The 26,892-nt window shown below is 32.4% G+C and overlaps 1 protein-coding gene across 2 annotated transcripts in view; it reads left to right on the top strand.

Annotated features, from left to right (window-relative positions):
• dachs (unconventional myosin-IXb-like dachs) overlaps positions 1 to 26,712 on the top strand; it is a 203,676-nt gene extending 176,964 nt beyond the window's left edge. For both annotated transcript variants that reach the window (XM_080170110.1, XM_080170111.1), the window contains 15 exons: positions 1,559 to 1,639; positions 2,046 to 2,159; positions 3,095 to 3,170; positions 5,503 to 5,567; positions 9,588 to 9,687; positions 10,104 to 10,256; positions 16,296 to 16,409; positions 20,429 to 20,514; positions 21,559 to 21,659; positions 22,140 to 22,231; positions 22,397 to 23,236; positions 24,179 to 24,275; positions 24,748 to 24,937; positions 25,564 to 25,663; positions 26,097 to 26,712. In XM_080170110.1, the coding sequence (XP_080026236.1) occupies positions 1,559 to 1,639; positions 2,046 to 2,159; positions 3,095 to 3,170; positions 5,503 to 5,567; positions 9,588 to 9,687; positions 10,104 to 10,256; positions 16,296 to 16,409; positions 20,429 to 20,514; positions 21,559 to 21,659; positions 22,140 to 22,231; positions 22,397 to 23,236; positions 24,179 to 24,275; positions 24,748 to 24,937; positions 25,564 to 25,663; positions 26,097 to 26,245 (2,358 nt within the window). In that variant the 3' untranslated portion in view covers positions 26,246 to 26,712. The remainder of the gene's footprint in view (positions 1 to 1,558; positions 1,640 to 2,045; positions 2,160 to 3,094; positions 3,171 to 5,502; positions 5,568 to 9,587; positions 9,688 to 10,103; positions 10,257 to 16,295; positions 16,410 to 20,428; positions 20,515 to 21,558; positions 21,660 to 22,139; positions 22,232 to 22,396; positions 23,237 to 24,178; positions 24,276 to 24,747; positions 24,938 to 25,563; positions 25,664 to 26,096) is intronic.
• Positions 26,713 to 26,892: the final 180 nt, after the last annotated feature.

The following is a 26,892-nucleotide window of genomic DNA, read 5'->3' as shown; positions in this document are numbered from 1 at the left end:
GGGTAAAATGAAAAAAATTTTAGGGGTGCCTAATCGCCCCATTACCCCCCCCCCCCCCTTGGACGTCTATGGCAAACTGAACTCTTTTTTTTTAAATTTTTGCTGGGCTGCTTTGTTGGAACACTTTGAAATGAAACAAACCCCTATTTCCGATTGAAAAAAAACTGTTTTTAAAAGCCAATTGAATTCATTCAAAGGGGCAGATATTCAATCTTCTAAGGTTTGTGTTGATATTAAATATTTTTCCCTAAAACTGAATAAACAGAATAAAATAGATTAGTCTTGAGGTGCCCTCAACAAAAGAATCAGCAGTATATCTTAAATAGGAGCTGAGAAAATCACATTTTCCATAAAGAAATAGGGACGAACAAATATAGTGAATAAGAGTAGCTTTGCTACAAAAAAAATAAAAGCCATTAAAATAATATAATATCTAAACCTTTCAGTGATATTAATGTGCATTTTGTTGGTATTTAACAAGGATTATTATGTCTATGTAGAGCCGTAACAATAACAATCTAAAAATATTTTTAAATGAAATAGAATGTTTAATTTTATTCTAACATTAAATTAACTAATATAGTAAAGCTTTGGGGAATAAATAGTTGACAATAATTTGAAATACACATTAAAATTAAAGAGTAGCTTTGCTATTGTATGTTTTTATTTTGTCTGTGTTAGTCTGTCAGTCAGATGATACCCTAGATGTAGAGTAACTGCGCTACTTAAAAAAGCACACTTTGGGTTTTAGTTTTTAGTGGGTTATTGTATTCAATACAAATAAAGAAAAATAAAACAAATAAAGGATATTGAATTTTTAAAAAGGTCGGTTAGGTCCAATTGAAGCATAACGTTCCAAAAAAATAGTTTATTTAAAAATTAATGCACGGTTGAGATCTTAATAAACAAACCTTAACACATAAGTAACTTCTTTATTATAGTATATTTATCCCTTTTCTGTAAATAATAAAAGTTAAAATTATTGTTTGTTATTGTCACGAGAACGTATTACTTTTAAAGACCGAAGTGTTTGGTGACAAATACCCAGTAGTCATAAAATGTACAATACAAGTTTTAAAAAAGTACAAAGATGAATTTCCATACTATGGTCCAGAATTTAAATTTTCAAAGACTTGAGAAGGGTTATCTAATAAATTTTTTTTTAAGGAGAGTTTTAATAAGGGGCTTTTTTGATGTTCTTTTATAGTTAAATAAGCAAAGATACTTCATAATATCTTCTTCCGTTTACAAATAGGAAACATAACTGTCTGATATGCTTTTAAAGATAATTGCAAATTTTATATTGTATAATCATGTATTCTAGAACTAACCATCAGACTGTCGACCCTGTTTTGGTGATGTGGAAATAAAAATTTCTGGGAGAACTTAGATGTTCTCGGATGTTATTGATCATAAATCTCTGAAATTTTTTATGGCGAGATTTAAATATTTAGTTGCTATATTACTTGCTTTGTTTGTCTATCCTTTCTTATTATTATAGCAAACAATATTAGATTTTTTGTAATACTTTGTTTTAATTTTGTAAAATATTTTTTAGGGGTATACCATCCATGATTTGAGGTACTTAAATTCTGGAGATACTAGAACAGATGAACATCAAGATAGAGAGAGGTTTAAGGTATTATAGATAGATAGATGGATGGAAAGATAGACAGAAAGGTAGATAGAAGGATAAATGGATATCTAATTCTGGAGATACTAAGACTTTACAAACATCAAGATATAGAGAGGTTCAAGGTATTATAGATAGACATCTAAATTGATGTATAAACAAATAGATAGATTTGTTAAATATGGATATAGCTGGCGTTACAAATGATTGTTTGGAATATCAAAGATGAACTTATAGATTGACAAAGAAAAATAGTGAAAAAAAGGACTACTACGTCCATAATCAGCGTTGTAATAAGAAGGCGACAATATTTTAAAAGAATATAAAGACATAATAAAGAACGTTTTAAATGAATTAATTTATTCGCAATTTTTAAAGTTATAACTGCCTTACCAAATAATGTTTTTTTTAGGTATGGAAAAACACACTTGGAATCCTTGGAATACCTTACATGGACGTCCTGCGGGTCCTGGCAGCTATCCTGCTACTTGGAAACTTGGAGTTCATTGAGGGAGAGGGATTAGAGGTATGCATGGAAAGATAGGCAGAAAGATGAGTAGATATACAGACAGATAGTTAGATAAGACGGCAGACATATAGATAGATGTCTATAATACAAAGTAGAACGATGTTTGTCTGTCTGTTTGTTTGTCTGTCTGTCTGTTTGTTTGTAGCGAAGGATCTCGCTAACCGCTGAACCGATCGGATTCTCCTTTACAAGGTAGCTTCTCATAGGTCCCGGAAAGTTTTATAACTATTTTCTTGGGGGGTGGGACACCCCCAACCCCCCCAAAAAATGAAAAATACCCCCCCCCACCTAAAAAAAAATTTTCTTTTAAATCTAAAATAGGAAAAATTGGTTTGATTAAACCTCTTGGGGCAAAGCCCCTAGAGGCAAGGGGCGAAGCCGCTAGTATTTAAGATAGAAATAGAAAGGTAGAGTAGGTAGGTAGATCGAAACAAAATTTATATACAGATAAATAGACAGACAGATATATAGATAGATAGGATTTATAGAGATAAGTGGATAGACAGACATAGATAGATAAACAGACAGCATATGGATAGACAGATATGAAGAAAGGCAGATTATAGAATGGTAGAAATACACGGACAACCATAAAGATAGACAGATAGGTAAACATACATCTATACAGATAAAAAGGTAGAAAGACTGCAATGTAATACAAATATGTAGGCATATAGGCATACTAATAGAAAGACAGAGAGTTTATAACAGGTTTATAGAGACAGATAGATGTACAGAGGTGAATTCTTTAAAAAATTTGCCTCAGTGAGGCTCACTAAAAATTTAGAGGGGATAATTTTGCCTCACTAAAATTTTAGTGGGGCAAACTGATTTTAGTGAGGCAAAAGTTTTTTAAAGAATTCAACTCAGATTGTTCTAATAATAAATTTTAAATTATAAAATGAATTATATAAAGCATATCAATACTTTAGGTTGAAGTTGTTGGCAAAAGTGAACTACAGGCTGTATCAAATCTTTTAGGCGTATCTACCCAACTTTTAGTTCAAGGTAATAAATAGATAATTGATAGATGAATAGATAGATGTTAGATTTAAAAGATCTCAGAAATGACTGGTCTGCTGAAGTTGTTCTTTTCTGCGAACCTCATACTGTCATGGGGTGGTTTTAGGCTATTTCCTGACACTTCCCTTCTGACCTTTAGACTCTAGAGGAGAAATTAAAAGTAAAATTTTTTAAGGGGGGGGTAATTCGGTTTTGGGGGGGGGTAAAATGGCGCGCGACGCAAATTTTTTTTACCCCCCCCCAATATTTTTACCCCGGGGGTAAAATTTGCTTGGGGGGGGTAATTACCCCCCCTGAAATCTGTTGGCAGAGGTAAAATTTGTTTACCCCCCCCAAAATTTACCCCCGGGGTAAAATTTTTGGGGGGGGTAATTTAAATTTTATCAAAAATTTAGCATTAAAAATGCGCGCGAAGCGCGCAAAAATTTTTTTTGTTAGAGATTTTCTATTTTGGGGGGGTATTTACCCCCCCAAAATTGTTTGGGGGGTAAATACCCCCTCCTAAATGGTTGGGGGTGCCTACGGCACCTTCAGGGTAGGGGTAAATTTTAAATGGGGGGGGGGTAAAATGAAAAAAATTTTGGGGGTGCGTACTCGTAGGCACCCCCAAATTCGTTTGGGGGGGGGGTAATCGCCCCATTACCCCACCCCCCCTTGGACGTCTATGATTGCTGGTCCGAATGGGTTGTACTTTTCAGGAGGCTTTATAGATGTCTAAGTGTGATTTTTACTTTAACATGGCCCTTATAGCTTTATTTTTTCTTAGCTTTTTTATACGAACAATGGAAAGTTAATGAATATGTTTAATAGAATCGAATCTGTCATTTGATGACATTTGAGTATGTCAGGGATACGAAGATTTGGGATAGTACAATGGCGGTAAATTAATCCCTTTCTAAATTAGTTTTCGTCTATTTCTATCAGTAGCTGCTTATACTTATTGCAATGAAGTAAGGGTTTAGATTAATATACTTGCTATTGTACTCTCCATATTACTCATTATTGTTCTCATTCACAAGACGAATAGGAAGCTTCTACAAAAGCATAGTTAACATTAAGTTAATAGTTAATATTAATAGATTTTATTTATATATAAATAGGGTAAGGGGGATATTATTCGATTTGAACCACATATTGTTTATGTTTTTTACTTGGTTTAAGGATTAATAGACTGATGTACTGAATTTTAGAGCACCTTCGCTATGAAACAAGAATAAAAACGACCATAGATAGATTGGAATTATGATGGCTAATAAGAAAACTGTAGGAAATAAACTATGGTTTGACGAAGGGAGAGATAGTTTCTTATAAGGGTTCTTCTACACATCTTAAAATAAAATGTAATTAACATGCCTAAAAAAGAGGTTTAGTTGTATTTATTGAACACTAAATGATTATGATAAATAGGTACAATGTAATGACCACAAAAACCAAGTGTCCATTCACTTTCGCATATTTTTATATCCAGTGTTCTGGAGCCGGAGCCGGGAGCAGCAACATTTTTGGTGGAGCCGGATCCGGAGCCGTATTTTTCGTTAAAAACGGCTCCGGCTCCGGACTAGCTAAAAAAGATTTTTTAAAGTAATATTATAATTTGGCAACGGTCTATTTCCATATAATAAACTGAAAAACTATTGTTACTTCACAAATAGACACACATCCTTCTACTTTTATATAGCTTTAATCAAATAAAAGCAAAATATTTTATATTATTTATTTTATTTTATCAAATTCAATAATGAAAAAAAAATTGATATATTAATTTTAAGGTAGGAGCCGGAGCCGGAGCCGCATCAAAATTATACGGCTCCGGCACCCTGATTATATCCATATTGTGTTACACAATCGCAAAAAAAAGACATAATAGCAAATAAATAAGACGGCGTGCTTATTATTGAGTTAAGCTAGGGGAAAGACAATTTGTGCTGTTCTAATAATATATGATGATGATTTAATGATATAATTCATGTGTGGAAGTGTAGGCACACCTTACCTAAAACATCTTTAAAACAGTTCTAAAAACTCTTTGTTACAGTAGAGTCTTATGCTAACTTCAGCTGTGATTAAACTGCTATTAATATATATTAACAACCCTAGTAACTTACAATGTCAGGGGGGTCAACACATCAAATTTTATCTATCTATCTTTCTGGGTATTTATTTATTTTTTTTTTTTTAATTCTAGCTATCTATGAAACTATCTATCATGATATTTAATTTCTATTTGTTCTGGATATCCAGCTTTCTAATTCTAAAACTGAATTGCTAACTTGCTATCTAACTATATATCTATTTAATTTCTATGTTTTATGTTTAGGACTAACAACAAAAACTCACAATGTGAGGGGTCAACTCGTTAAGTCATCTTCCGACGCAAATATGGTAAGATATTAGTTTTAGTAGCACAGCTACTCTATAACTCAGAATGTCTGTCTGTTTGTATGTTTCTACCTCCGTCTGTTAGTACGCAATACATTGGACTAAATGTAAACAGCTGACATTAAAAAGATCAAAGAAATTATTTATTATTTAGTCAATTAAATGACACTGTGGGTGAAATATGATTTGTATGGCTACTAAGTGAGATAGACTTCGGAAATTTATTGTTTTGCATTCGTGAAGAATTTACTCTATAACGGAAACAAGACAAAATTTTTCCATTGATATTTTATCATACCAATAAATAGCGCAGCAATAGTAATATAAAGAATTGAGATAATACTATAATAGGATAATTAGAGCCATAAAAAGTACCAACAAAATAAAATCTATCCTCATAATAAAGTAAAAGGATCTGTGTGTGTGTAGTTTCTGGGAAGGTTTATCACTATTTTGGAGGAGGGTAACACCGCCCTCCCAAGAGAAATCGCCCGTAAAAAAAAATAACCAAAAAAAATTTATTTTAATTTTTTCTTTCTAAAAATACATTTGAAATTGGGAGGATTCGACTTTCCCGGCCCAGCCTAAAGGGTCCCTAGAGTCCTCTAGAGGCGTAGCCGCTAGAAAATACATGCTTACTTAAAATGAATTCATACTAGGAAGCATCTTTAAAAAAGGAAGATGTTTTTATAACTCCTTTTACGTTGGTGACAAATGTCTACTGTCTGTCTTTCTACCTATGTATCATCAAACTCTTTCTATCTTCCTAAAACTTTAATATCTTTAGTATAACAAGGAAAATTATTGTGGTTAATAGCGTAGTCAAAAATAGACACAATATTAAAAAGAACAGCAAACTCTTATACAGCACTGTAGCCAAATAAATTGTTATTATTCTAATCACAGGCGTGCGTAGGAAGGTTGTAGGAGGGTGTCACCACGCCCCTGAAGTTGATGAGGCCCTCCTTCCCCCCTTTTAATATCTCGAAACCCTGTGCGCGCCACTGATTCTAATCATTTATGTTCTGTAATAGCAAATTAATTGTAAGTGACTAAAGGACAGATGCAAGTTATGTAGTAGCTTCGCTACTAAAGATGTTATATGCAAACTGTCATCCATATTTGATTGTGCCTTTTTTCTAAGAAAACTCATGGTTGACAACCCAAAAATAAAAAGACAATTGGGTGACAATATCCAAACAAGCAAAGCTTAAGAAATTCTACAATTATCTTGATCTGTAATATTAAGACACAGATATCAAAAGTTTTAAAGTTAATAGAACGGTTCTAACATGCATAAAGAAGGTGTATCAACTTTTTTTTTATAGCTAGCCGGTTCTTTTAGTAAGTAGTAGATGTAAAATTTTTCATAGAATTCAGATATGCAATCGGTTTTTTTGTAGACCTCTTATTTTTAAAGTAATTTAAGTTTTTTAAAAAAATAATTAAGTCGGTTTTAAGGTACTAAAACGCAACAAAATAAAAGAAGAAAATGGCCAGTAAGAACAAAAATAGTAAGATCTTTAATTTGAAACCTTACTTTCAAAATTCTGTTGAGTAATTATTGAAAAAATCTATTTTTTTAACCTTGGTTTAATAAAAACTTCAGACCTAAATATTTTCTCAAACAGACATAAAAAACATGGGTTCATATATACCTTTAGAATCAGAAAAATATTACGAATCCATTGTAAGCAAAATTGAAAAAAAGTAAAAAAATTAAAAATTAAATAAATGGCCAATTGTATTTTTTGTTCAGGCAACACTATCGTCTTCCCTTTTTTACCCCCTCTTTACCCCCTTCCCATTTTTATACTCAATTGAAGAATTAAGACGTTGCCTGTACAATATAATATGATATTTTCATATAATTCCTTTTATTGTAGTTTATATACTATATTGTAAACTTTTTTTTTCAATTTTGCTTACAATGAATTCGTAATATTTTTCTGATTCTAAAGGTATATATGAACCCATATTTTTTTACCTGTGAAATAATAAAATTAATGTCAAAGTTTTTATTCTCGTGGGTTTAAAAAAATCGATTTTTTCAATAATTACCTGACAGAATTGAAAAAGTAAGGTGTCAAATTAAAGATCTTACTATTTTTGTTCATAATGGCCATTTTTTTCTTTTTTTTGTTGTATTTTAGTACCTTAAAATCGACTTAATTTTTTTTTTTTTTAAACTTAAATTACTTAAAAAATAAGAGGTCTACAAAAAAAAACCGATTGCATATCTGAATTCTATGAGAAATTTTACATCTACTACTTACTAAAAGAACCGGCTAGCTATAAAAAAAAAAGTTGATACACCTTCTTTACGAACAAGAAATGCAAGAGTCAATCTACATAGGGATTAAGAGAAAGATTAATTTATCGGCTAATTTTAAATCTAGAACTCATCTGTAATTAATTACATCAAATAATATATAAAAAGGCAATTTTAAAAATTGGCAACCTTGATTTGACATCAATACCCACCCTAATATGTCACTTGTCATCGTATTATGCACACACACACACAAATATAAATACACACACACTTTCAAACAAAAACACGTCGCACACATACATCCATAAAATTTATTTAAATCCAAAGTACTACTAAGAAATTTCAGAGATTTTGATTAACAAACAGATTAAAAACATCATATAACAAAAGAGTCGATCAATACGTTCCCGTATTTAATAGACCTGAGGGTCAATAGAGGCATGTTAGAATTTTCCTATAGCTTTCAATCCTTTGATGATTATTTCTTTTAAAAATTCTTTATATTTCTTCAAATTACAACTTGTATTTGAGCTTCCTAGTTTAAATATTAAATATTAGTTTTTATCTATTAAGTAGCCTACATATAAAGCATTTTTACGAAACAATTAACATTTTATTATTTAATTTTTGAATAATGTTCTTTTTCTTTTACTCTTTAACTATGTATTAAGTGTTGTCAGTCCGAGCTTTGCTGTTATGAACGCCGTCATCCTTGTTATAATACATTTATGAAACAACTAGCTGAAGCATTTTTGGCAAAAATTAATGAGTGTAATAAATATGTATGAACATTGCCTGACAACAACTGGAATTTCCCTTAAACTCAAACTGGACCATAAATTAACCATTGATATTTATAGTATAGTTAGTTAGTTAAAATGAGGGCCCAAAATATGGGAGAGAGTTATGTCTAACCCATGCGGAGGCTATAACCTTGCATGGGCCAACCTGCGGTTTGGTCGTCCTGGCGTCCAGTTGAAGGTTGTAGTGATGATGCCCGAACTAATGTATTTAAACTTCATTTTGAGAAATAGCATCTTTAATTTTAACCACATCAGAACCATGAAGGGATAGGTCAATTATAGATGAGTTGATGTTCAACAACAATTTTTTTCTATCATTTCATCCAATCTACCAATCATTAATCTATCAACTTATCCATTCATTCATAAATGTCCTGTTTTTTAGCTAGCATTTCAAGTGAAAGATTAAAGCAGATTTAACATAACTTGGCTATTTGTTATAAGAACAATTAGATTATTATGATTTATTTCTATATTGCATTTGGGATCATGGAAAGAAAACGAAGTTGCCGGTTTCGTCGTTTTTTCACAGTAGCCTTTCTCCTATTTCTAGACCTTGCTCTAGCCCTGCGGGGCATATTTTCTAATCCTGCGGGACAATCATTAACATTTACTTAACCTAACCTAACCTAAAATAACCCTTCAAAAGCTACTGTGAAAATACGATGAAACCGGCAACTTCGTTTTCTTTCCATGATCCTTGCATTTTATTGAGGTTTTTTTTATACAAAATAGTTTAACTTCTTTTGGACATGTTTCAACCTTTCTAATGATTTTAATAATTAAAAAAACACAAAATTCTTTATGGCCCAACGGACCTCTAAAACAGAGGTCTCCAGAGATGGCCAAAAAAGTATTGAATTGTTTCTGTCATTGTATAAAATTAGGGTGTTTGTATGTCTTATGTATGTTTTTGAGGAAAACAAATCATCTTATATATTTCAGTCTAATGCAACTCGTGACGCTGTAGCTAAAGCTCTGTACTGTAGAACAGTTGCTACTATAGTTAAAAGAGCAAACAGTCTTAAGAAACCGATAGGTTCAGGTAACATATCTTTATATTTTAAAATATAGTATCTTAACTTCTACCTTTTTCAGAGAATATTTTTCATTGAATATTGAATATCTATCTATTAGTCTGTAAATAAATCTTACTAAACATATAATTATAAAATTTTATTGTAGATTTTCAAGGCTCGGCAGCTGCGCGTCAGCCGCGTGTAAGCCTCAGTTAAATCGTCATATTATAACTTTAAAATTTCGCTGTATTATTTATCTTTCGTCTAATTACCAATAAGTGTAATTAAGACATCTATCTACCACTATCTATTCACTATTTAGAGTCAATCCATATTTTGAATAATCGTTTAATATATCAATCTATCTATTTATCCAGGATCCCTTATAATCAATCTATCTTTTGTATAATTATTTAATATACAAATCTATCTATTTGTACAGGATCCCTGAGTTCCAACGAGAGTGTGCACCACGAGGTGGCGTCGTTGCACGCGAGTACAGTCGGCACGGCGGGATCCAAGAAGTCCAGCAAGAGTCTCGCCATCCTCAACAACGCTTTGCGCCACGCCACCGACGGGTTCGTTGGCGTGCTAGGTCAGTTTTTTGTGTGCTAAGTGCACTTAAACCCCCACCTTCATTTTTAAATTAAATTGATAATAAAGGGGGATTATTCATATGTCTTATTCTACGCGCCTACCCTAGATATACCACACTTTTCTGGGATCTTGCCAGATCAAGTATCAACTGTGGGAAATACCAAAGGATGACTCCATGCAAAATTTGAGCCGGATCCGGCCAAAACCGGCCGGGATTTTTATAAAAAACCATTTTTTTCCGGTTTTTAGGGGGTATCTGTAAATCAAGCCCCCTCCTGGATACGCCCCAATGATGATTTTTGCTTTAATGTATGATCTGAATTCCTCAACACTGTATATGACCCCTAGAGTTGAAAAAATGGTTAAAATCCGGTCTTTTGACCGGTTTCCGGCCATTTCCGGCCCCCCCAAAAAATTTTAAAAATCAAAATTTCATCTAAAGTTAAAAAAAATATGCTTTAAATTCCATTTTTCATTAATAATTTTTCAAAAAACAAAATCCTTAAATAATGAAGATAATTTTAGCAACTTAAAATGTGAAAAAAGGTTGAAAATTGACAAACTTATGTCAATTTGAAAAATGCTGGTAAATCCTAAAAATTTGACGGATTTATACATACATTTCAAAATTTAGGTTGACTATGGTCTTTAAGACACGCCATATCCAACAAAATTGCAATGAGAGGGTCTAAATGTTTTTCTTAACCAAAATTCTACATACCCTGGCGGTTCCAGGGATATATCATTAAAGCTTGTCGGCTGGCCAGAAAGCTTTTAACAGGCGGCCAACTTAAAGCCGGATTTAATAGTTATCAACTGTACAAAGTAGCGATTTTCGGTTTTTTGGCCAAAACTCATGCAGGGAGTTGTTTTTTGGGATTGACATACAAAAGCAAGTTTGTACAACTTATTGGGGGCGGACATTTCTTTAATTAACATTATCCGCCACGGGCGAACCGTTTGGCCGATACGTGCCGCCAAAGGCGCGATTTTTGACGATTTTTCAAAAAATTTCAGTTTGTGGATTTAGTGACTTAGGCCACATCTTCAATAATGTTCAACTTTTTGAGGCGGACATTTCTTATGTATCATTAACCTCTAGCGGACCATTTGGCAGTTATTCGCCGCCGAAATCGCGATTTTCGGCGATTTTGTCGTTTGCGAGGTTTTAAAGACCATTTTTGAGGGGAAGGAGTCTTCCAATCAAGATAACTCTGAAATACTTTTCATTTGCAAATTAAATTGGCTACATTTCATGTGAAGTAAATTTTTATGTGCGTTTAACTGGTTTTGTTCCAGTTGAAATTTAAAAATTATTACTTTTTAATTATAATTATTTTTTTCTTGCAATTTTAAAATTAATTAAACACTAATAATTTAGTACATCATAATTTTGATAATTAATTCCACATTTCAATCACTGATATTTACTACTTGGTAATTTTTTTTTCTCGTATTCATTCAAATCCGGTGGATAGGAACCGGTTCTCATCCATACGAAAAAACTATGTCTAGCATCGTATTATATCCAGCTTTCTACGAACATAGAAATGTACAATCATAAAATTAAAACCAGTTTTTTTAGCTGGTGCCTTCGGCACTTCGGGGCTAAAAAAACGAGTTTTAATCTCATAATTGTACTTTCTATATCTGCGGAAAGCCATTTATAATACGATGCGAGAAATAACTATTCTAATTTATCTTTTAATTATCTGATTTATCTTTAATGATTATTACTTTGTAAATCTAAATACTTATTATTCATCTCTAGCAATTATTTATAAATTAAAAAGTAATAAAAATTACTGTAAGATATGTAATAGGTTAGGTAATTCAATTGATAATCAAATAAAGTAATTTAGAAATGGTGATAGTTACTACATTATAAAAAAAAATTATAACAATATGAATAAGTATTGATCAATTAGTAATAGGATAGTTTATATGATTAATAATGATAAAATCATAAATAATAAGTAATAAAAAGATAATGATAATTAATATGAGTTATTATTGATAGATTTAAAATAGGTTATGTAATATAATTTATTGAATGATTTGTAATAGGTTATATATGATAATTAATACATATACATAATACTATAACTGAATAATAATAATAACATAATCATAATTATTGTGTATAAATATGGTAAGATAATATAATTCATAATTATAGTGTTATAATTAATAATAAGATAATTTGGAGCCTGCGGCTTAAAAAATTATTTCACCCAAACTTGTTTCTTGTGGGGGGAAAATACATTTCATGGGGTTGGTGTAATTAGTAGTTATCTTTTTTTAAAATTTCAACTGGAACAAAACCGGTTGGACACACAAAAAAATTTTGTCACATAAAATGTAGCCAATTAAATTTGCAAAAGAAAAGTATTTGATAATCATTTTGATTGGAGGACTCCTTTTCCTCCAAAATTTCCGTTGAAACCTCATGAACGGCAAAATCGCCAAAAATCGCGATTTTGGCGGCAAATAACAGCCAAAGAGTTTGCCGGAGGCTCATAATGCATAAGTAAAGAAATTTCCGCCTCAAAAAGTTAAACATTATTGAAAAAGTGTCCTAAGTCGCTAAATCGTCTCCATCATCCCCTAAAGGAGCAAAAAAACGAAATTTTTTGAAAAATTGTCAAAAATTGTGCCTTTGGCGGTGCGTATCAGCCAAACAGTTCACCCGTATCGGATAATGCGTAAGTAAAGAAATGTCCGTCCCAAAAAGTTGTACAAACTTGCTTTTGTATGTCAATCCCAAAAAACAACTCCCTGCATGAGTTTGGGCCAAAAAACCGAAAATCGCTACTTTTTACGGTTGATAACCATCAAATCCGGCTTTTAGTCGGCCGCCTGTTAAAATCTTTCTGGCCATCCGACAAGCCTTAATGATATATCCCTGGAACCACCAGGGTATGTAGAATTTTGGTTAAGAAAAACATTTAGACCCTCTCATTGCAATTTTGTTGGTTATGGCGTGTCTTAAAGACCATAGTCAACCTAAATTCTAAAATGTATGTATAAATCCGTCAAATTTTTAGGATTTACCAACATTTTTCAAATTGACATAAGTTTGTCAATTTTCAACCTTTTTTCACATTTTAAGTTGCTAATATTATCTTCATTACCTAAGGTTTTTGTTTTTTGAAAAATTATTAATGAAAAATGGAATTTAAAGCATATTTTTTTAAATTTTAGATGAAATTTTGATTTTAAAAAAATTTTTTTTGGGCCGGAAATGGCCGGAAACCGGTTAAAAGACCGGATTTTAACCATTTTTTCAACTCTAGGGTTCATATACAGTGTTGAGGAATTCAGATCATACCTTAAAGCAAAAATCATCATTGGGGCGTACCTAGGAGTGGGCTTGATTTACAGATACCCCCTAAAAACCGGAAAAAACCGGTTTTTTATAAAAATCCCAGCCGGTTTTGGCCGGATCCGGCTCAAATTTTGCATGGAGTCATCCTTTGGTATTCCCCACAGTTGATACTTGATCTGGCAAGATCCCAGAAAAGTGTGGTATATCTAGCCTACCCAGTACCCTATAAAACTAAAAAATAAACTAAAATAAACAAACATCTTATCTCCTTAATATTTGATTTATTTCAAAATGAGGGAAGTTGCTGTAGCTGCTCAACAAGGCATTTTGAGGGAAACTACCATTATTTTTGTTTTATATAGAAGTGCAATTGTACTTGAAGGATTGATTTTTTCAGACTGTCAAATGTAGATTATTTTTTTAATATCTTAATAGTTTAGACATGTAAATTTTGGTATGGTTATGGTTAATGTCTAACATAAACATGACTAGCGTTAGCGCATTTTCTCTTTAGCTTATTATCTCAGGAATCTTTGTACAAAGTTTGAAACCCATAGGACAATTTTAGCTTTTCTAAAGGTATGGTCTCCATTATGGACGAACACCTCTTTTAAGATTCGCTATTAAAAAACAAGTATATTTGTTCGTTTGATGACACGTCCTTTTTTATTGTAGCTAACTTTCTATGATTATTATTCAAAACGCATATAGCATTCTTTTCACAAAAATACATCAGCGTAACAGGGATAGTACAATGGAGGATGAGTTAACCTTCCTCATAAAACTGTAATGTGTAATTTTGCCTTTGGTCAATGGCATGTGTTTTCCACCATCTTAAAAAAATGTCAATGTTTAATTGTAATTTGTATGGCCCTTGGGACCTTTAAAAACAGTGGTCTCCAAAAAGTTTGTCTGAGTATTTGTCCTTCTGTCTTTCGCTTTTTCAGTTTATCATTTGAAAAAGCTTCACTACCTTGAAAGTCACTCGTTTTACTTCTAATTTAAGAACTCATCTATTGGCATTGTAATGAATTTTGTCTGTTTATGGGTCAAGGCATTTATCCTACTCTAACTATGATTGTCGCGCACCAGACATTGTACTGCTATGTCTCTTTTGAACGTCTCTAGTATGACACGGTGTGGTTGAGACTCTAACATGACACTTCCACGCCAGCAAGCAGGCATGCAATCATTTAAACCAATTCTGCGGGTTAATTTGAACTTAATCGTCCTTGTTGTATATCAATTTATTTATCTATCTATATATACAGTGTGTTTTTTTTATGAGAACTTTTTTGAAAGCAATTTTACCCCACTTTTAGTTATCAGAATTTAATGATTAATGGCTTATTTTCTTCGTTTTTTAATGCAGTTAATAGAACACTAAGAAAATATTTAAGTTTTTATTTAAAAACTACAGTAAAATCTAAAATTCAAAACTTAGGTGTCATCATCTAAAAATGGTTTTAGCGCATTTTTCTTATGCCTAAATCTTCTACCCTTTGCAAGAAAATATTGGATTTTCTGTATTCGACTTTGGGGGGCCAGTACTCCCTCCCTGGTTGAGACATGGCCTTTGATATGTTCTAGTACATGTCCCTAATAGTATCTGTATACATTTTTAGCTCTATATCTCAACTTTGAAGTGTTTAGCAGCCATTCTTGCAAAAGGTTGAATATTTGAGCATAAGAAAAATGCGCTAAAACCATTTTTAGATGTTGACACCTAAGTTTTAAATTTTAGATTTTACTGTACTTTTTAAATAAAAACTGAAATATTTTTTTGTTGTTCTATTAATTGCATTAAAAAACGAAGAAAATAAGCCATTAATCATTAAATTCCGATAACTATAAGTGGGGTAAAATTGCTTTCAAAAAAGTTCTCATAAAAAAACACACTGTATATCCATCTATTAATCCATCCATCTATCTATCTATCTATTTAACTATATATCTACCTATCTATCTAAATATCTATTTTATATAATATATGTATATATATATCTATTTATCTATCTATCTACCCTATATGTCATTGTAATCCTTTCAACTCTGAACATAAACCTGACTTTTACGAGGCCTTCTTTTGATTCATACGGGTTCCCATTGCATTGTCGCCAGTGTGCATTCACTTTCGCACGTGTGTTATCCAATTATGAATTCGCAAATTATGACAACAGCTAAAAACTCAAGAGAGCAATGAGGCAATGGGCTGTTCATAACACTTGTCCCCAAAGTGTTAAAATAATGTTTTCTAATTTGTTGGTTTAACAACTTTGGGGACTTTAGCTTGAGTGTTCAAACGTTTCAACCACTAATTTTAATCTAAAGAAGGGGTAATTTTGTGTATCAACTTTGGGGATGTACTTTAATTTATCGGCTATTGTCTTATCCCTTTAGATCCCTGTTAAATTACTTTGATTTGCTTCACTCGTGAGTTGCATATACGTATTATTTGCTATTTTTTTTATTTTGCGAATATGGAACACTGTGGATGTAATAATATGCGGATTTAAATGCACACATATTTTGCCAGTGTTAGATATTTTATTTATTTATAAGAATTGTGCAAGTATTTTAATTTATTCTAGCAGCTAGAGGTCTCTTGTGGCACTTTAGACGCTTTTGGGGCGAGATCCTTCGATAGAGACAGACATTCTGTTACTTTTATAAATTTTTTACTTTTAAACTAAAAATTCTTACTTTTAGATATGTTTGGATTTGAGGATTCTAAGCCCTCCCATCTTGAGCAGCTGTGCATCAACCTTTGCTCAGAAACAATGCAGCACTTTTTCAACACTCACACACTTAAAACTTCTATAGGTAACAATTATTGACACTTCGTACAGGTTTATATGGTTTTAATCATCTGTAGGTATTTAAAGTATATATATTAAGATATATAAGTTTTCCGGAATTTTAAAGTTAGGGGGAGATTTGAAATCTGCATAAAATTTTGAGGATTTTTTATAAAATTAGTTTTTTCTATAATTCTTTATCTAAAAGCGGAAATGCAATTTAAGTTAATTAATTTTGGCATCTGTGATTGGTGGATTTAAAAAATCTGCGCTCTGATTGGATGGCGTACATCATTCAACCAATTAGAGCGCAGGTAGTTTAAAATCCACCTATCCTATTGGTCAAAATTAATTAACTTAAAATGCATTTCCGCTTTTAGATAAATAATTATACAAAAAACAAATTTTATAAAAAATCCTTAAAATTTGATGCAGATTTCAAATCTCCCCCTAACATTAAAATTCCGGAAAACTTATATATCTTAATATATATAAGTTAACTTCTTATCATAAAGCTTGCGTGATTATGTATTAATCCGGTAGTTTATGAGATCTTACTGGACACTTGGACAAAAAAATCACAACCCATCATCCCCCCATTTTCCTAGCGCTAAAATTGTAACATCTACTGTGTATTTTTCCTACTATAATGCTTCATAAAAAGATATGAAAATCATTTTTGACCCTATTAAAACTATTTTAAGAATTTAGATGTAGAAAAAAATTCAATGTAGCTTTTCTACATGCAGAGTTTGTCTGTACGTTCGCATGTTCGTTAATTCAGGCATGTCAGAATCGTCATTTTTATTTAAAATCTACTATGATATTGATGATTTTTAACCAATAAGGTATACATACATATGTTCTAGCAACAATAGATTTAATTGCAGAAAAAAATTAATTATACATAGTTACTTATACTAGACACCTAAGCTTTGCAAAAAGGCAATTGTGAATGTAAAATGGGGTATTCCTATCCAGTTTTTTGTTTAGGAATAAATATTTTTTGCCCGAGGATAGGAATATCATTCTCATTTAAACAAAAACTCATTTTTATGCTAAAATGTGGTTTAATTTTAGTTTTTAATTTTCATTTATTTCTCATTTTTTCCCCGAGGTAATTATGCTTTCTCAAATTTTCATATAAATATGACTGTATAGACATGGGAACTTCAGTCGTCCGAGGCTTGTGGTGCAGAACTGAGATTCTGTTCACCGGTTGCCATGCTCGGGGGAAAAAATGACTACCTCGGGGATAAAAATGATACCACGGGAAAAAATGATACCTCAGGGAAAAAATGACTACCTCGGGGAGAAAAAAAGAATATTTACATCCACTATTTAAGGGGTCGTTTATGTGAGAATGGTGATGTCTAGGACGATCTTGCACAATGATAAAATCGTAGTAGCTCTATACCAACATAAAATGTCAGTACATCTATATTATAATTTTGAAGCAATTTAATGATATATTAATTAACATCGGATTTTTGCTTTGACTTTTGTCACTCAATATTAGCTTTTATGGATGTTGTCATCCTTGTTTATTAAACTTCACATATGAAAAATAAATAGAATATAACATGAGAACGCAGGATTTAAGGAATAAGTTTTTTTTATGTGGCTTGCTACATTTACTAAACATATCACATGAATTTCTTTATACATACTTTATAACAGACTATAGGCTGTGTCCCTATCATCTATGGTATGTGTATAAAAGGGGTAAAAGCCTTACGATCAATCCCGGGACATGAAACTTCCAAAAAATGCGCATTAGTTGTCGAAATCTAAGCTTTAGCAAACATAAATAACTTTTAAGCTATTTTTTTTTCAGAGAACATACCCCTTAGTCCCTTCAAACAAACATATATACGCGTCTAACCTTAGATCAAAAGTAAAGAAGTTACTGTAGTGTGCATATAAACCCGCCACTTGGAATCAAAGTATTATCCCATATCCCTTTTATGATCATAAGCAAAAATAGTAAATTTGAATTCATTATGTTTTAAATCTAGGTAAAAATCTAAATGGTTCTTACTACTGCTTTATTGAGATTTAAAGCAAGGGTAAGCTGAGTGCTTTAGCCCTTAAACAGGCGCAACTCATTCCCTTGCAAAGAAGGACCATTACGATTTTTATGTAATTAAGATTTTTAATTTTCCTCCCATGGTTTTACTGTTTATGAGCAGAGGCATTTTCAGACTATTGGTTTCTTATTCAAAATATTGATTTTATTCGTTTAATAAACTTCTGGGAACTAAACCTTTTAAATTTGCTACTAATTCAATTATACTTTTTGGCGGGATTGAAAGTTAACTGGCGGTAAAAAGTAACATGAAGACATATGAATGCGTTTAAAGCGCAAAATACGTTTGCTTTAGAGTCGTCCTATTACAGGAACATGACAGTAAAGTATAAAAGTCAAGCAAAGACAGACAGTATACTGTTCTACTGTAGTATTTATTTTTTGAGAAATCTTATATGTACATTACTACATATTCAAGGGTGTATGTTAGGGGTGTTTAGATATTAAATACCACCCAAAATAATTAAATGATGTCTAGGGATGGAACGGACAACGGACTGTAAATTAAACTGGGACTCAAAGTTTTATAGTTACGTTATCTTATTTATTGGCTCAAAACCTATGAGTTCTTGAAATAATTTTGTATAGGTTGGTGTAGTATAGTATTGTAAAAACTTGATCTACAGAAGGGATAATTTGTTTATTATCATTGTGGTATTATTGGGATGTAAAAAATTTACTAGAATTTAACTTTTTAAGAATAAAACAAAAACAATTTAATAAAGTATTTATTGGGGTTTTTGCTTTGGTATGGGAGCGGGGACAAACACTCCACCCTACCCCATTTAAACGTCATGTCTAACTATTCAAAAGCGAATTTTATGAAGTATGAGTATATTTTCAACATAGCATGCCAAAATTAAGATATTAGAAACCAAATAAACAAGGGTAGTTATGTCGATAAGTTGTAGACCAGTTACAAAATGATTTTATTCTTAATAGACAATTAGGTTTTTATCAGGAAAATTAGCTATTTTTGGCAGGTATTATCAATAATCTACTAGAAGTTTAATTTCTAGATAAAATAGTTTTAAGTAATAAAAGGGAGGGCAGTATTAAAATAGCATTTAACCGTCCGAAACCTTGCTACTTTATATGTTTGATACAATTGAAACTTGATAGAAATTAACCTCTTTTATTTTTATATTTTACTTTTAACCCTCTATTAATGTTAACTTTATTATTGGGCATTCTTTGAATAAATGTCTGTCTTATTCACTCAAAATTTATTTTTATTTGCATCCAATGCGAATAAATACAGACGTAATTTACTAAAATACTGTTTTTTTTTATAATATACATGTTCTACCGTTTAAAATAACTAGCGGCTTCGCCCCTAGCCTATAGGAGCTTTGCCCCAAGAGGCGATCAAAAAAAAATTTGGCGAGGGACCAGTATAATCAGAATTTTTTTGTTTTTGGGGGGGTTGGGGTGTCCCACCCCCCAAGAAAATAGCCCAAAACCCCCACAGGACCAGTAGGTATATTCCCTGAAGAGTAGAATCCAATCGGTTCAGTGGTTACCGAGATTTTAAGGGACGGACAGACAGACAGACAGACGGACAGACATCATTCTACTTTGTATTATAGATATATATTAAGCAGCAATTGGGTTTTTATCTGCCATAGTAGTAGAATGTTTGTGTGTCTGTCTGTCTTTTTTCATTGGATTTTCTTTTGCTCTAAGTACCATGCAATGTCTTTGAAACTGATAAATATCTGCTAGAGTAGAACCGAATCTGTGCAAAAATAAAAAAATCATTTTTCGTATTGTAATCCTATAGCTTTTTTTATTTAACTATCCACGGAAAGTTTGAAATATTTTTGGAATGTTAGTAAATATTCTGGAAGTTATATGGGGTTAGTGTATTTGTACTGTAAACGAAAGTGGATAAACTTTTTTATAAATCAAAAAGACACAAGCTTTGATGGAGACCAATCTTGTTTTTATTTTAGAAACATGCAGAGAAGAGGGAATACATTGTGATGTTATAGTGGACTATAATGATAATGCTCACTGCATTGATCTCATTTCTAGTTTGGTAAGTAATAATTTCAATTGTAGCGAAGCTGCTCTATAAGTCTTGTGTGTCGGTATGTTTGTATGTCTTTTGTGTCAGTTGGTTGGTAATAATCAACTAAAACACTGTGATGTTATAGTGGACTATAATGATAATGCTCATTGTATTGATCTCATTTCTAGTTTATTAAGTAAGAGTTTCAGTTGTAGCGAAGCTGCTCTTCAAGTCTTCTGTGTCAATACGTTAGTCTGTCTGTTGTATTTGTTGGTTCTTAATGCTATAATGATCCGAATAAATGCACACAGCACATATTTGTAGAGGAGTCACTGTCGTAGGCCCATCGCCAAATATGATTTCCTCGGTTTGTATTTAAGATAGACGGCTAAAATTTGTTGTGGAGATTCACTATACTATTGAGCATCCAGTATAGTATTTCCGTTGATCTGAGCTGGATCTTTAAATCATTTCAATGGTGCGCCAAATTGGGGTGCGCCGAATTTCAGCCAATCACAGCGCGGCATTTCAAATGATTTAAAGATCCAGCTCTGTTGTTCACACTAAAAGATATATTTATATAGTTGCCTGACTATTTCCCCTGTATTTATGACCAATCAGCATCAGCCCTAAAACTCATTTTGTCCTTGTTCCCCTCTATGATATTGTTTGCGCTTAGCTACTTGTGGATGCTGTCATCCTTGTAAAACTTCTTAAATTAATTGAAACATTTAAAATCTAGCGCGTACGCCCCCAAGAGGCCTCTAGGGGCATGTACAATGTTTTTTTAAATCTATTTTAAGATCAGCTGTTAACAAAAAGATATTTTTTCAGTCGCTAGTTAATTTTATTTTAATTTTTTAATTGATTTCTCTTGGTAGTACTCTCCCCAAAAATAGTTATAAGGCTTACAAAGACCTATGAGCAGCTATCCTGTAAAGGAGAACCATAAACAAGGTTCAGCGGTTAGCAAGATCCTTCGGTACAGACAGAAAGTTATCCTGTTACTTTTTATATAAGGAAGGATGTTGTATGTAGTTTTGATGTAAATTTATGTTCTACTTATTTTAGCGAACTGGATTATTGAAGATGCTTGATGTTGAATGTTCTGTTAGAGGATGCCCAGAAACTTATGTTCAGAAAGTTAAGGTTCAACATAAAGACAATACAAGGTATGTTAACAAGTAGTCATTATTGTTCCGTACGTTTTTGTTCACTTCTGTGCGATATTGTACGTACACTTTACACTTTTGTACGTTAATGTACATTACACTTGATCCTTTATCTACTTAATTTTTTCAGATTATTAAATCCTAACTACTTTGATACTACCCGAATCTTATTTATCAATCTAACATTCTTTTTTTGGGTTCTCCACTTAACTATACTATGTATCTAATAATCTACTTTATTATTTATTTAATGTATTGTATCTATTTTGATTTATATAAGCCTAACCACTAGATATTACCCTAATCTATTCAGTTATCAATCCATTTATGTATCAATATATATATTATAATCTATTTTTGAGATTATATGAGCCTAACCACTATGATAAAAATGAATCATCTATTACAATACCTGTCTACTATCTATTTATCTATCAATTTATGTATTACAATCTATTTAATCTATTGTATCTATTTTAGATTATATGAGCCAAACCACTGTGATATAACTCGAACCTTTGGTATAAAGCACTACGCTGGCAAAGTTGTCTATGACACAACCAACTTCTTAGGTTAGTCTTAATTTTTTTCATACATTTTGTGAATACTTCGGGGACAGACTGACGGACGGACAGACAATGTTAATTTTAAGGTAGCATCGCTGCTGTAAAAAAAAGATGTATCAAAAAGTGTTTGACATAGTTGCACTTCTTAAAATTTAACTACTTTGTTTTTAGACACAAACCGCGACGTGATCCCGGACGACCTTGTCTCAATCTTCCACAAGGAGTCCTGCAGCTTCGGGTTCGTCACCCACCTCTTTGGCACAGAGATCAAGGCGCTCTACTCGGAGGACATTGTGCCGCGCGGCATCACCTTCCGCATCTCGCCGACCTCCTACTCCGACCTGTTGAACGGCGACGAACCGGTGTCGACCCTGACGCAGGACTTTCACACGCGGCTGGATAATCTGCTGCGGACGTTGGTTCACGCTAAGCCGCATTTTGTCCGCTGCATCCGGCCGAACGAGAATGATTCGAGTGCGGAGTTTAGCCGTGGCTTTGTAGTGCAACAAGTGCGGGCACTACAGATTTTGGAAACGGTAAATCTTATGGCGGGTGGATATCCGCACAGGATGCGGTTTAAAAACTTCAATGCTCGCTACCGCATGTTGGCGGCAATCCGCAGCCTTTCACGGTCAGATGAACTAGCCCTGGCGGATTGCAAAGCAATTCTCGAGTACCTCAAGGAGCCGCTGAATTTTGTCGAGCCCGACAGCGGCTCTGTCAGCATGGAGTGGGCACTCGGCCGTAAACACATATTTCTCTCTGAGGGCATCCGCCAGCGGTTAGAAAAACTGCGATCCGAACTTCGGAATAAATGTGCGGTCAAGATACAGGCGTACTGGCGCGGCTATTTTGCCGCAAAGCGGTGGCCCGGCCTGCGTGCAAGTTTGCTTGGAGTTCAGCAGGTGGCGGTGGTTGGGGCTGGCACCATTATGAACCCAACGGGGCCAGGTGGCATTCAGAGGACATTCCTAAAGAGTTCCTCTAGACCAAGACCTCAACCAATTTCGGGTAAGTATATTTTAGCATTAAAGATGTTTACCATTTAGTATGTATTCATTACCCGTGTAGAACCGCCAAAGATTTACGTGATAATAAAAAATAAGTCTGTATAAATGTCCGCTGGGATCTTGTAAACGGCTGGACCGATCGTTCCACAATTTACGGATATTTTAAGACTATTTGAAAGACCCTAAAGTCAATTCCCTTTACCTAATTTTGTTAATAATAAAAATCAAATGTAAGAGGTCATTTATACCACTCTTCCCCCTTACCCAAACTTTTTAAGGTACCATAAATCAAATATATAATATACAGTGTGTTTTTTTTTTATGAGCACTTTTTTGAAAGCAATTTTACCCCACTTATAGTTATCAGAATTTAATGATTAATGGCTTATTTTCTTCGTTTTTTAAGGGAAATTATGAAACAACAAAAAAAATTACAGTTTTTGTTGAAAAAGTACAGTAAAGTTGAAAATTAAAAACTTAGGTGTCAACATATAAAAATGGTTTTAGCGCATTTTTCTTTAAAAAATGGATTTTCTGTAGTCGACTTTGGGGGGCCAGTACTCCCTCCCTGGTTGAGATATGACCTTCAAACTTTGATATGTTCTAGTACATGTCCCTAATAGTATCTGTATACATTTTTAGCTCTATATCTCAACTTTGAAGTGTTTAGCAGCCATTCTTGCAAAAGGTTGATTATTTGAGCATAAGAAAAATGCGCTAAAACCATTTTTAGATGTTGACACCTAAGTTTTTAATTTTCAACTTTACTGTACTTTTTCAACAAAAACTGTAATTTTTTTTGTTGTTTCATAATTTCCCTTAAAAAACGAAGAAAATAAGCCATTAATCATTAAATTCTGATAACTATAAGTGGAGTAAAATTGCTTTCAAAAAGTGCTCATAAAAAAAACACACTGTATAAATCTTATCATTTACTTTTCAGGTACGCCACCCCCCGATTCCGCGCAGAACGGAATGTTCCTGAGTAAATCCAGGCCACAGTACCCTGACCCACCACCAGTTCATAATAATCAACACAGGTTAACTAGAAACATTTACCATTAACAGGATGTTTGTATGTCCGTAGTAAAGGATCTTGCTAACCGATATAGTTCTCCTTTACTATTACTATTAAGATTGTTATTGCAGGGAAGGTTTACTATCTTTAACACACCCCCCCCCCCTCTCTCTAAGAGATATTAACCTTAAAACTCCTCCCTCCCCCTTTTAAATTTTAATTTAAATTAATTTAAATTTTAGAAATCTTACAAATCACGGGAAAACTATAGTAGTGAAATTTAAAAGATCAGTCAGATTTAACTAAATTATAAAATCACTGAACCTCTCTTAATTTAAATAATCACTAAATCCTTTCCATTAAAATATAATTATTTAAATCTTTTAATTGCGTCGGAATTATAACATATTTAATGATATTATATTTTTGCTGATTTAATACACAATTTTAATTCTTGTTTCAAAGGGAATTTTCATAAATTATTTTTTTTTCAGGTTCAATGCACCAAACTCAATAAAGAATCAAAACAATGCTCCCCTTCAAATGAATGGGAGAGGGATAGGTGTGCCCAACCTGAAGGGGGAGGGCAGTGTGGTGAGTGTTGGACAACATTCTAATAATGGCCCGGACAGCTGTGATCTTAACACCATCCAGAGAACCTGCTCATTATTTGGATTGGATCTGGTAAGTGATTTAAATTTGGTTCAACTATTTTTCCATTTTTTCCATATTACTTGCTGCGTCCCTAGCACCTGTATTCGAAGCTGATGGAATTGTCATGAAAATAGTCTAAAATCATACTAAGACTTAAATTCAAAAATAATATGGCCTAAAACCATCCCCGGATCTATATAAGATTCCAATAATAAAGATCCTAATTAGTTTAGTAGTTACCAAAATCTTAAACCGACAAAAAACCTTACTACTTTAGTACTTGATATGATGGGATGTTGACAAATTAAGTAAGAGTCAGAGAATTTAACATATGAGACAACACCCCTAATGTAGATTAAAATCAATCTAACTCAATAAAGTTTTGAGCCAACAAATGGCAGAACGAGTTTTTTAACTTGAGGTGGAATCATGTACAGTACATTTTTTTCAAATAAGAAATATACTTATTAATATATATATATAGGACACATATCAAATGCTTTGTTAAAATCAAACTGTTTAATATTAGTAAAAACATTGACATGTATTCTAGTTTTTTAAAAAGCTAGTTACAAATTAAGAGTCTGGTTTTTAAGCTCAGACTCTGGCTGAATTCGTGGGTCCCTTATTGAATATACTAATATTATGCTATTCAGGAGCGTCCTCCACCTGTCCCACCAAGCAGACCTTACACAGTGCGTGGCAACTCAAAAATATCCTACCCTCAGTCAAGATTTATGCGCAAATCTTATCCAGGTACAAATAATAATTTTCCTTGGCGTATCACTATTTTAGTAAGTCTATGTGTGCTTAAAAAAATAATGAGAATGACAGGTTTCAAAACATCAAACAACATGATATAAGTTGATAATTGTGATAAACGATAAATAAAACTGTTTCTTATCTTTTTACCAAACAAAATTCGATCTAGAGGTTCACCTTAGAAGCCAAGCCAATTAAGTAAATTATATAGTTTTGTAAATTTAATGTTAGTTTATTTATGTTTAGTGTAAAGAAAAGAAAGTTTTCCTTTAAGAAATATAAAATAATTCAAAATTATTATTACAGCACAAACTCCCCTCCCCTTCTTTACTTTTGTCAATAAATATTTACTGCGTTTTTTTCAAATATGAAAATTTAAAGGAAATTATGACATTGGAAAAAGATGACTTAAACTTCATATTTTCAGAGGAGACCTCTGGTGAGAGTTTGCTGATGAAGGGGGAGAATGTCGTCGTTATTGGGGCCTCAACTAAGCGCGGACATCTTGTCGTGGAAAAGAACAACACCGCCATCCATGTTCCCTTCCAGTTCCTTCAACTCAGCAGTCAAGGATAGGCGCCATATTGGATTAATAGCTGATAAATTGGATTTTTTCCGCCATTTTGTTATTCAGCACATTCTCCCGCCAATTTACGAAACAGCTACAAACTTTAACGCCATTTTTTGAGATTAGTTAAAATCAAAACAGTGAAAAAAAAACTTGAAATTAACAAATTTTAGATTTAAATACAGTGATTAGAAATGTTTTTTTTATAATATGAAAAACTAGTCAAAAACAATTAGAATATAAAGAGTGAAATTACGTTTATTTATAAACTTAGTTTATTGAATATCAAGTTATACTTTATATTTAATTAATACCTTAAAAAAACTAAATGAAATAGTGAAATGAATCAAAATAGATTATAATTTAAGCTAGTTTAGTAAAAAAAATTGTTATAATATTTTGTAAATTTATCTGTATATGTTTCTATTATATTCTCTTGTGCCAATTTTGTTAAATATATTCATACAGTGTTTCATATTTGTGTTTAGTAATTAAGCTACTCTATAATTAACATATAATAGCAACAGATAGCAGAATTTCAAAATTGTACAAGCAACGTATCTAGATGCATTAAAATGAACCAAGCCTCCCAGCGAAAAGTTTGAAGACCATATAGGTCAGGTGCAAGATAAATACTTACCTTTAGAAAAAGAAA

This window comes from Acartia tonsa, chromosome 8, assembly GCF_053477335.1.
Source record: "Acartia tonsa isolate MP-2025a chromosome 8, ASM5347733v1, whole genome shotgun sequence".
Taxonomy (NCBI): Eukaryota; Metazoa; Arthropoda; class Copepoda; order Calanoida; family Acartiidae; genus Acartia; species Acartia tonsa.
This window is presented reverse-complemented; position numbering and strand designations above follow the sequence as displayed.